Consider the following 11,262-nt stretch of genomic DNA (forward strand, 5'->3'; position numbering starts at 1 on the left):
AGTTTGAGTTTAGTTTCTCTCTGAACTTGTTCAAAGTGAATTTTCCTGTCAAATTTGGGGTCGTAGTCGAAGATATCCGTGAGTTTGGGTTTGGTTGTCATGCTTATTTTTATTGTGAAAACTGTTGTAATTTTTTTGTGGACCTAGAGATCATCATCGATACTATTAGTAATGTAAAGTTAAAGATATACCAAAGTGGGTTTGCCTCATCAAAGTCAAGGTCGGAGTTGGAGATATATACTTACATGTTAGGTTAGGTTTAATTGGCATGCCTAATTTTAATATAAACAATTTTGTAATTTTTTGTGAACTTAAAGATCATTTATGGTCATGTAAAGTTAGAGATATAACGTGATTGTATATGTGGCTAGGGTAGATATAGGTCAAATCGTCTGTAGAGATCTAAAACCTAATTTATATCAGGTTGATGACAAGTGAGACTGATTTTCAGAAAATCATTTTGTACTTTTCAAAAACAAGTCATGTAAAGTAAGAAGCATGAATGAGAAAAAAAAACATATATTAGTGATAATATTATCGCTATTTCAATTTTTGTTACATGACATAAAAGTGTTTAACTTAAAAAAAATACACCTTTTTTTTTGAATAAAAAAAAATACACCTTGATGTCAAAGAATTAATTATTATTAGGCATATATAACTTGGCAGTTCACTACGTACAACTCCATGAATCGAGCACGTTCAAAAAAAGAACTCCATGAATCGAGTATTTTTTTTTTTTTTTTACATGAAGCATGTGAAAATATTCTCATTAATTCCTTACTTTCTTTATTAGTAATGATTTGCATTTTTTCTTTTAATTTTGATATAGTAACTATAACTGGGTTGACCATCGTGTCATTTCATGATTGCTTTTATACCATAGAAGTCAAACACGTAGAAGTGTAGAACAATCTATTTATATATAACTTGCAAAATAATTAATTCTTTTCATTTCTTCAGGAGCAAAATGGGGACACCAATAATTTTTTTTTTCTGGTAAGTGCCATAAAATATCTTAATACTAAATTACCGAACAGGGAATTTTAATTAAAGTGGTAAAGTCATATTTCTATTATAAGTTAATTCTCATTGAATAAAAGAAATAAAAAAATGTATTTATGGTAATAGTTAATCTATCCCATATTCAGCACAACAATCTTCCATTAAGAACAATTATGAACCTCTCAAAATTAGATGTGGCAATTTAAGTAAATACTGCATCTGGGTTTTCTATTTATGGTGAGATTTCAAATGAAATTTGACAATTGAAAAAAGGAAACTTAACTAGGAATGAAATGTCAAAATGCAATTTATGGACCATGTTTAAATGGTGGCAACGGAGAGAGGGGGCGATACAAAATGAAATGTAAACATATACAACTAAAATAAAGATGTATTTTGAGCTTATTCCAAAAAATCCAAAATAAAATATATACTAGCCAAGGTTTTTGTTAAATACTTTCTTGTCACTTTATCTTATAAACAATTCAATAATAGATGTATATTTTATAATGTAGATTGTATATATGTTTAATAACAATGTAGAAAATTAGTAATGCTCTAAAATACATTTTTCTTTAAGGTGAGAAAGACTTTTTTATGTATTTATTTTTTCTTACGCGATTTAAAATAAAAGAACCGCCTAAATGTACTAAAGAACTGCGTAAATTACATTTGAACATAACTTGTAATCGATCAACAAGTAAACACATTATACATTTAGAATAAATTTTATATTATTTTTCTGTTATAAATAATACATGTGTTTCATAACAATGTTTTTTTTTTTCAAAGCAAAATATATATAAATATAAGATGAGGAAAATGTTTAGGTAATACATCCCTCCTCAATAGGGGCAAAAAGCCAGCTAAAATCGACAACAACCTATCCTAAAAGAAGGAACAAACAACCAAAACCAAACCTAAGAGAACCCAACAGAGGAAGGGGAAATGATGCACCCGAAGCCAAAAGGTCAAGACCCAAAGAACCAAAGCAAACTAAAAGCACATAAATCCCCCAAATTGAAATAACAACTAAGAACCCAAGAACCTAAGACAATCTCCCATATATCACCTATGCGCATTGATTTGGGTCGCAATCTGGTAGAGGGGAATGCCATTTGTGCAGTCACATTTCATGCCAAGTCGCTTCCCCATCAAAACGTCGCTCCTCGCCCTAGTCAGAACGACGTACAACTCCGAAAACTCCTTCAGCAAAATCATTTGCGTTCGCAACCATTTGCTACAACAAATCCACTAAAGCTCACAACATGACCCTTTTTCTTCCCTCCTCTATTCTGAACTTTCTTTGGTGTTCCTCTAGCCCCAGGGGAAAGCACCTGGTCTCGGATTACAACAACGCTAGGAGAAGCATCCAAAAAAGAACCAGAAGGCCCCTCCACAAACCCGGTAACCTGGGAAACCCTCACAACAATAGAAGATAGGTCAACACCAGAAGCCTTTGCAAGTGTAACACCATAGGGAGCAATGTTGAGATCCACACGAGGAGACCCTGAAGGATTCGAGACCTTCCATCCTTCGCTATCATCGCCACCAAGGGACGATATTCTCTCATCTTTGGGCTCCAAGACATGAGCTAACCTGCAAACAACAAAGGAGATTTATGTTTAATAACAATGTTGCCCTGTTCTAATTATTAAATAAAAATTTATGTTTAAACTGAGCAAGACTTTTCATGTATTTGTTTCTAATTATGTTTTTAAGATGAATGAACGACGTAAAGTTTTCAAAAGAACCGCGTAACTTAAATTTGAACATAATTGTAACCGACCGACATGTAAACATATGTTTAATAACAATGTAACTCTATTCTAAATTCAATGTATCTCTATAGTAAGTAAGATATTTCATGTATTTACTTTTACGTACATATTTAAGATATAAAAAACACGTAAATTTCTAAAAGAACCGCGTAACTCAAATTTGAACATAACTAGTAACCGACCGGCAAGTAAATACATTATCTACCTAAAGTAAATCTGACCCTACTTTTTCTATTATAAATAACATATAATATATATGTTTAATAACAATGTAACGCCCGCTCTGAATTCAATGTATCTTTAAATTGAGAAAGACTTTTCATGTATTTACATTATTACGATAAAAGAAATGCACCATCAGTAAGAAAAGGAAAGAAAAAAAGCACCGCGTAAAATTTGAAAAGAACCGCGTAACTTTCATCTAAACACAGAAATCATAACCGATCAACAACCGAACACATAATATATCTAAATTTGATCAATAACTTCCGAAAAATCAAACAAATACATAGTATTTATCTTCTAAAAATTCAATTCAACCAATTTTACTTTTTTTTTATAATTTCAAACATGTGAAAAATAAGAAAAAAAGGTTTGTTTTGTTTTGTTTTGTTTTGTTTTGGTCTATGATGTTTGGTCTTAATGGGACATTGAGGAAAGAAAGAAAAAAAAACAGAATTGGTGGGTGGAAAATTGCAAGATTTTTCAAGTTTTGAACTGTTGTTTCATCCCGCTCACTCACGCTCCTCTCTCTCTGCTGCTGCTTATATCACCACTCACCACCCACTCTCACTTTCGGACCACACTCTCTCTTCAACGTAAGCTCACCTCTCTCTCTCAAACGCTCTCGTTTTCTTCCTTTTTCTCTTTTTCTTTCTGAAATTCACTCATTCAGTGTGTCTTCTTTACTGGGTGGAGCTTGATTTCGTGATTTTTACCCAATCATTTTGCGTTTTTCTCTGTTTTTCGTTAGTGTATAGATCTGACATGGAGGTGCATTTCTCCTAATTCAGCTCAATTCCAAAGCTTAAAAATTGTTACTGTAAGCTTATGCACTTTGCAGTGAATGCTGAATTGAATTGTGGGAATTTTGCTAGTTTTTGAATTGGAATTGGAACAGATATGATCTTTCTTGCTGTTAGAAAAATGGGTTTTTGTTGTTTTGATTTTTTTTTTTTTTTGTGATTGATTGATTGTTGTGAAATCTTCTCATGTATGGTTTTGCGTTTGGCAGCTGAAAAGTTTTTTATTTTTTTCTGTTTATTCAAATTCAATCCCTGATGAAAATTGTGACAGGGGAAAGTTAAAAAGAAGAACAAGATGTGGGGTATGTGTCTGCAAAGTGTGGGTGTGTAAAGATCATGAAAACAATTCAATTTTTTTTTCTGGTTTGAAAAAGTTGCTTGATGTCTGATTTGTCTTAATCAAAAGTATATACATCTTATTCATGATGTGATAAAGTGGCATAATGTCAAAACAATTGGTTTGAAATCAAAGAATTTAGGTTATGTTTCGAAATCCATTGGTAATCGTGCAAACGGACACTAGCACTTATTCGAAATAAAAAGTGCTTATAGATTGAGATGAAAATTCGTTCACGTCATACTCAAATGGTATCCGAACACGGACTAATTCATTTTCTGGTTGAAATCAATTGGCTTGAAATCATATATCAAATCAAAACAAATGGTTTCAATAAGTTGCTTGATGTCTGATATATCTTGTTCATTTTCTGGTTTGAAGGGTATAGCTGAACATAATGATGTTGTTATCATAACATTCGGCCATTGTTTTTGTTGGCTTGTTTGTATCTTTGTCACTGTTATTGTTATTGGTGTTGTCTTACTGTAATTTGGTCTTTGAAGGACAGTTGTGTGGCTGTATGAGCAAGATCTTGTTTTGAGGCAATTGGGTTGCTCTTCTTCAAGGCAAATGAATAAAGGGAATGCATCTTGTGCCAAAGAGGAAGAGCATCCACTCCGAATCACGAGGGCGAGGGCTAGAGCCTTGGGAGGGATTCCTCCCTACTCAAGACCGTCCTTTAAGAATGACCACAAGAAAGCAAGTTCCAAAAGAGCAGCTTCTGTTAACAAAGCTTGTGCAGTGGTTCCTGATGCTCGTCAGCAGAAGAGAAAGGCAGTGCTCACAGATGTAACCAACATCAGCAAAAAGCCACATGATATGTGTATTCAAGCACCAAAATTTCAAGTAAGCATGAAAAACTAACTCTGCTATCCAATGTAGATATCAAATTGTCAACATTTTATAATTCTAGCAATAAAGGAAGCAAAAATTTGCTGAGTCTTTCTCATTTGAAAAAGTAAAAACATTTGATCCACTGTCCTTTATTTGCTCGCAACAAAATTCCATTACACGACTATAAAACTTGTAATGTTGTATGAGACTAAATGCTCTTAATGATGTTGAGAGGAGAGTTTTACAATAGATGAGTGAAGAGACAAGTCCTAATAGGATTAGGAACAAAACACCTAGTGGTTAAATGTTGTTTTTTTTATTGTTATTGTTATTTTTATTGTTTGGTGATGCCTGTTGGCTCTCTATCACGTAGGGAAGGGGAGTTTACAAGAAGAAAAACACAAAGCTAGCTTCAAATGTCTCCATTGAAGCTTCATCATCACAAGAGCATGTTAAAGCAAAGTTAGCAGAAGAATCATCCACAATAAAGATGGTAGAGTCAGCCGGCTCATTTGCAGAAGCAACTTTAGATGACAAAGAGCCAGCAGCCAATTGTTTGTCCAACAACATTAAAGAACATGTTATAGCAGGCTCCACGCTTACAATGCAAGAATCTATGCAATCTGATGAACTCCTTAGCTCTCCAAACACAGGTTTTTCAATAATCTCATATCTGATTACTAGTATGCAACATGGTTTAGGTGTATAACACCACTTATAAATTACTAAGGCCACATTTGGATGAGCTTATTTGAGCTTATCTTATATTATAAGCTCATATTCTAATGTTTGGATAAGCTTATAAAAATAGTTTTATGACCTATCTATATGCTGTTTTGAGCCTATTCTGGGTTTATTTGTAAACGCTTATGCGATAAACGCTTATTGCCATCAGCACTTAATTAAATTATTTACCCAAACGAGCCCTAACGGTACAAATAAAATTTATGCAACTCTCTGGTTGAACATACAAAGAACCAAATGCTATAGGCTTTAACATGGAAATCATTGAGAGTGCTCAAAATTATGTTTGTTGCTTATTTAGCTTAACTGGCAAACCATATTTCTTATGATCAGTGGTTGGAAAATGCAAATATTTTTGGATAATAAGAACTTTCAAGTTCTTGGAGTTGCAATGTTTTTTTATTGCCGTCTTGATAAGACATAAAAAAGAAGTTACAAGCAAGCCATATTTTCACTAGAATGATAATACCTTCGAAATTTGGATCCTCCAACTGCTTTTGATATTGTCTTGATTGGATTGTGCAGATATGGATATAAATTGTGAGAATCCGGGAGCCTCAGATATCCCAGCCATTGTGGATATTGATTCAGAGTTAATAGACCCTCTAGTTTGGAGCTCCTATGCCCCTGACATATACAACATTACTCGAGTCAGAGAGGTTGGTGATGTAATAATGTGATTTATTCTTGTGTGTTGCTAGGATAGTATTTGTTTACGTAACTGAGTGATTACAATTTCCAATTTCCATAGGTTCTTTTAAAACAATATTATGATGTAAACCTCAACTGCTTCTGCTTTCTCCACTATTGTCACAGTCTAGCTGCACCATAACACTATAATAAGGCTCTTTTATTTTCAGAGCATAACTTCCACTGCAAGAAAGTATTATAGTATAGCAATGAGAATGTTTTATTTAGCAACATTTAATTTTACTCTAATATTAATTTTTCTGCTTAAAAGAACCTCACAATTACAAGGCAATGCTGTTTTTGTGCTCAGAAAGAAAAGCGAAGGATAATTAGGTTCACAAAAAAAAAAACTGATAGTAAGTTTTGTTGAAATTTCTACAGCTTGAAAGGAGGCCATTAACCAACTACATGGATGAGTTACAGAAAGATATTTGTCCAAGCATGCGTGGAATTCTGATTGATTGGCTTGTTGAGGTTAGTCTCATGGCATTGGCATCATGTACATTAATACATTATTTTTGAATGATAGGATCCATAAAATGTACTGGATATTTTCAAATAGACAATCTCTAATTGCTGTCTGCTGACGTTAGCCATCAAGCTTTCTTTGTAGGTTGGCTGAAAGTTTCCTATATCCTGTTTCAGGTTTCTGAGGAATATAAGCTGGTTCCAGACACTCTTTACCTGACAGTGAACCTCATCGATCGGTTTCTCTCAACAAGATTGATTCAGAAACAAAGGCTCCAGCTTCTTGGTGTTACTTGCATGCTGATTGCATCGTAAGTAGCATACTTTGTAATTGACCTAGTTATGATAAGTTCCCCAAGCTGAAGTTAAGACTCCTTGATGCTTCTTTTTGAACTCTGGTTTGGGAATATTAAGGCTTCTAAAATGATATAGCTGATAATGAAAATCAGTTTTCCATTTACAGTCTAGTGTGATGATGAAAATGATTATTTATTAGTCCCTTAAATAGTTATTTTACTTTTGTCTTGGACTTGTGTTTGTTCATAGTTTTTCATATTTTTCAAAAATGTAATCTTATTCTGACTATCCTCTGTAGACAGTAGAGTTTTGTTAACAAGCAAGTAATGAAACTTTGTCTTGACATTTACAAATTTGTAATAAACTTCAAATTTTGTTCACAAATCTTTCGATCTTGAATGCATGAGGTGATGATGTAAGTTATCATATCTATCTTTTCTATATCACTCTGTCTAAGATGTGCTTCTTTTCTTTCATGGTTTTAAGAAAGTATGAAGAGATTTGTGCTCCTCGAGTAGAGGAGTTTTGCTTCATCACAGACAATACATACACAAGGGAAGAGGTATAGTATTCGGTAGCACGATTGGGACCTTCATCCTTTTCCAAGTTGTATACAATACACGATGATGATATATTAAACACTTAACCAGTGTCACTTTTTGACAGGTATTGAAGATGGAGAGTGAAGTTCTAACACTTTTGCAATTTCAGTTATCTTTCCCCACAACTAAAACATTTCTCAGGTACATACACTGTCTTCATTAATATTCACGTTTTGTTGAAAAATGCCACTTAAGTAATACTTCATTGGACTATGATGATCTTTTCATGTCTTTCAGGAGATTCATCCAAGCTGCACAAACTTCTTACAAGGTACTACCCTTAATTTAACTTCAGAAGGTAAATTTTTGTATTGACAGAAAAAAAATGCATAAGAATTGGTTAAATTTTATCTTGTTATGCAGGCCCCTCGTGTTGAACTGGAATTCCTAGCAAATTATTTAGCAGAGCTTGGTCTTGTTGAGTACAGCTTCTTGGAATTTCTACCTTCCATGGTGGCTGCTTCTGCTGTATTCCTTGCAAAATGGACCCTCGACCATTTAGAACATCCATGGGTATGAACCGTTGAGTTGACTACATATTTACCTTTGTTTAGAGGTATATAAATTCAAAATGTGTCGCCTGCATTTGTTTTCAGAATCCAACTCTGGAGCATTATACAAACTACAAATCTTCAGAGCTCAAAACTGTTGTTCTTGCACTCCAAGATCTCCAACTTAATACCAAAGGCTGTCCACTGAATGCTATACGTGAGAAATATAAATACCAGAAGGTTAGAAATGTGAACATTATATAAAAAGCTCATCCGTTTTTCGGTTAACCAATGTCATGTTTAGAATACTTTAAATTTGTATTAATTTTTAGGAAAATTGGTTGTCAAAGAAGTTTTCACTCACCTTTCTTCAACTTGGTGCATGTTTGGTTTCACAATTTACACAAAATCCAAAACATATTTACTCAGAAGCTATGATTTGTAACTCCTAACCAAATTTGATTATAGAGCATTGCATCGTGGAACTAAACATGCTATAATTCTTCGTCTGATTAAAGTATATACCAGCAAAATAATATGCCTGCCCTTAATAGCTTTTCTGAAAAAGGTATAGACATAATTACATGACAGTGATTTTTGCTTCTTTTGACAGTTCAATTGTGTGGCAAATCTGTCTCCAAAACCGGTGCAGTCACTCTTCCAGGTTCAAGTGTAAATTATGCATATCTAAGGGATGATTTCGGAATTTCTGGTACAGTGATGGTGGTGTTATCATCCGTGGTGATATATTTAACCCTCTTGTTATTAATCTCAACTTATTAATTGTGAAGTTTGTAAAATGAAAGATAGTTTCAAATTTTGGTTCGTCGAGATCTCCTTGTAACGTGAAACCATTGCATGATGATAAAGTTCAACCAGGGCGTTGAAGTGCCTAACATCAAGTTGACTTCATTTAAGGTTGCCATTATGCAACAAAGCCGTCTAGCTGCTTATGCTTTCAAGATTACCTTTGTACCGAAACATTCGTGTAACAAAAACTACACGCGGTTGTTTACTTTCCTGATTTTATCAATGGTGGTACATGTATACAGTTTGCTTTTATTTCTTTTACTGGTGTTTGGATTTCTATTCAACTGAATATCAAATCATGTTATAGTCAACATGATAATATTTTGCTTCAGCGTGCAACCGTGCACCTCTCACTTGTGGATCATCCTTCCTTTCATCTATAGCCATGATCTTGTTTTAAGCTCAGCTGTATTTGAATCTACCCAATCCTGCTCTCTTTTTTTCCATGAAGTGGACATCAATGCTGATGATTATAGTATCAGCTTGTGACTAGTAGCCAATGAAAATGCCCGCAACAGCCCTTTTGTCTAGTTTGTCTCGTTTAACTTGAGGCACATAGGTAAAATAAAGACAATCAAACACATTAAGGAAGTTCATCGGTGGTTTGTCCCCATACCATGCTTCATAAGAAGTTTGATTCTTTGTTGCTTTTGTAGAGAGCCTATTTTCAAAAAAGACAACTGTGTTTGCAGCCTTTGCCTAGAATTTTCTTCAGTAAATTCTTCTCGAGCAACAAACATTCAACCATCTCCTTAATAAATCGGTTTCTTTGTTCACTCCCTCCATTTTGCTCTGGAGTATAAGGAGCAGTAATTTAGTGTACTATTCTTGCTTCTTCACAAAATAAATTGAATTGAGAGGAAGTACATTCCTTCTTGTTGTCGGATCTTAAAATATGAATTGTGTTCCACCTTCGCTTTGAACTTCCGGAAAGTGTTCCCAGCCTTTGATTGTATTGAATAAAATAAATCCAGCACATTTGGGTTAGATCATCTAAAAATGATGTAATGGAAACTACCTTTGAGTGAAGATGTCCTTTGTGATCCTCCTACATCAGTGTGAATTAGCTGCAACTTCTTTGTGGCTCTCCAAGTTGTTGGAAATGAAAGTCTGTTTTGTTTTCCATACTTAAGTCTTATCACTTGTAGAATCCATTTCACAACATTTTGAGAAGCCCTTCATAATGATAGTGCCCAAATTGTTTATGCCATAACTCATCAATGTTTTCATTTGCTGAAAAAGCTATTTGCTCTTCCTCAAAGTGGATCTAATGAGAAACTTTTTCCTCTCATTTTGACCTTAAACAAGTCTTTGACCAGAGCCATTCTTGATCAAGCAATAATTATCTTCAAAATTCACATTGAAACCTTTTTCTAAAAGCTGACCAACACTTATCACGTTTTGGTCCAATTCAAGTACATAAAGGACATCAACTATGAATTTAGTACCTTAATGTCTTGCAATAGCAATGGTTCCTATATCCGAACTCTTGCAATTCTCGCAGACTTCAATTCTTTGAAAAGTACCTTGACATGAGGGTCATATTATTTGTGCTTCCACAAGATACCAAGGATTTTGAGTAAAGATACGACGTTTGTTTCTTAGCTGTCTTTTTTGTTAGTCCAATATAGTGTGGAGATATCCCCATATCTTCCTCAGGACGCAACAACATAGTGACCCACAATATTAGAAACTGAGATAACTATGTCCTAAATAACAGTAACAACATATGACTAGGAATTTTCAAACACATAATGTGCACTTTCTTAAGCAGTAATTTTACAGCCTCCACTATTGGACCGCGGCCGCCACAAGCTTTTGCCACCAATGAACTTCCCCTTTTGTGTCGTCGGACCGCCCTCCATCATCTTATTCCAGCATCCTCCTCCTTGCTACCTCTTAGTGAGTGAGTACCTCTGTTTTATCTTACATTATTATGTTTTTCTCCCCTTCACATCCCTGAATTTTATTCTATTCAGTTTTAGGAAACCCAAATTTGTACTATTCACTGTTCCTATTGATCCTTCTCATTACTGTTACTGAATTGGTCTTTACTTGTTGAACTTCACTAAAAAGTTGGAATGTTAACTTTATTTGGTTAATTCATTTTAATGGTACTAGTAGATTTTCTTTGTACATCATAAGTATTTTTTTATTTTCTATATAAACTCTAAACTA

The 11,262-nt window shown here is 34.0% G+C and overlaps 1 protein-coding gene across 1 annotated transcript; it reads left to right on the plus strand.

Annotated features, from left to right (window-relative positions):
• Nucleotides 1–3,456: 3,456 nt before the first annotated feature.
• LOC130727427 (cyclin-A2-2-like) lies at nucleotides 3,457–9,340 on the plus strand. Its single transcript, XM_057578556.1, has 12 exons — nucleotides 3,457–3,604; nucleotides 4,657–4,994; nucleotides 5,356–5,635; nucleotides 6,252–6,385; nucleotides 6,798–6,890; nucleotides 7,062–7,195; nucleotides 7,668–7,743; nucleotides 7,848–7,924; nucleotides 8,021–8,054; nucleotides 8,147–8,296; nucleotides 8,380–8,514; nucleotides 8,888–9,340. Exons 2-12 carry the CDS (start codon nucleotides 4,719–4,721, stop codon nucleotides 8,948–8,950), a joined length of 1,452 nt encoding a protein of 483 aa, XP_057434539.1. The 5' UTR covers nucleotides 3,457–3,604; nucleotides 4,657–4,718; the 3' UTR covers nucleotides 8,951–9,340.
• The last annotated feature ends 1,922 nt before the right edge of the window (nucleotides 9,341–11,262 follow it).

Source organism: Lotus japonicus, chromosome 1 (assembly GCF_012489685.1).
Source record: "Lotus japonicus ecotype B-129 chromosome 1, LjGifu_v1.2".
Taxonomy (NCBI): Eukaryota; Viridiplantae; Streptophyta; class Magnoliopsida; order Fabales; family Fabaceae; genus Lotus; species Lotus japonicus.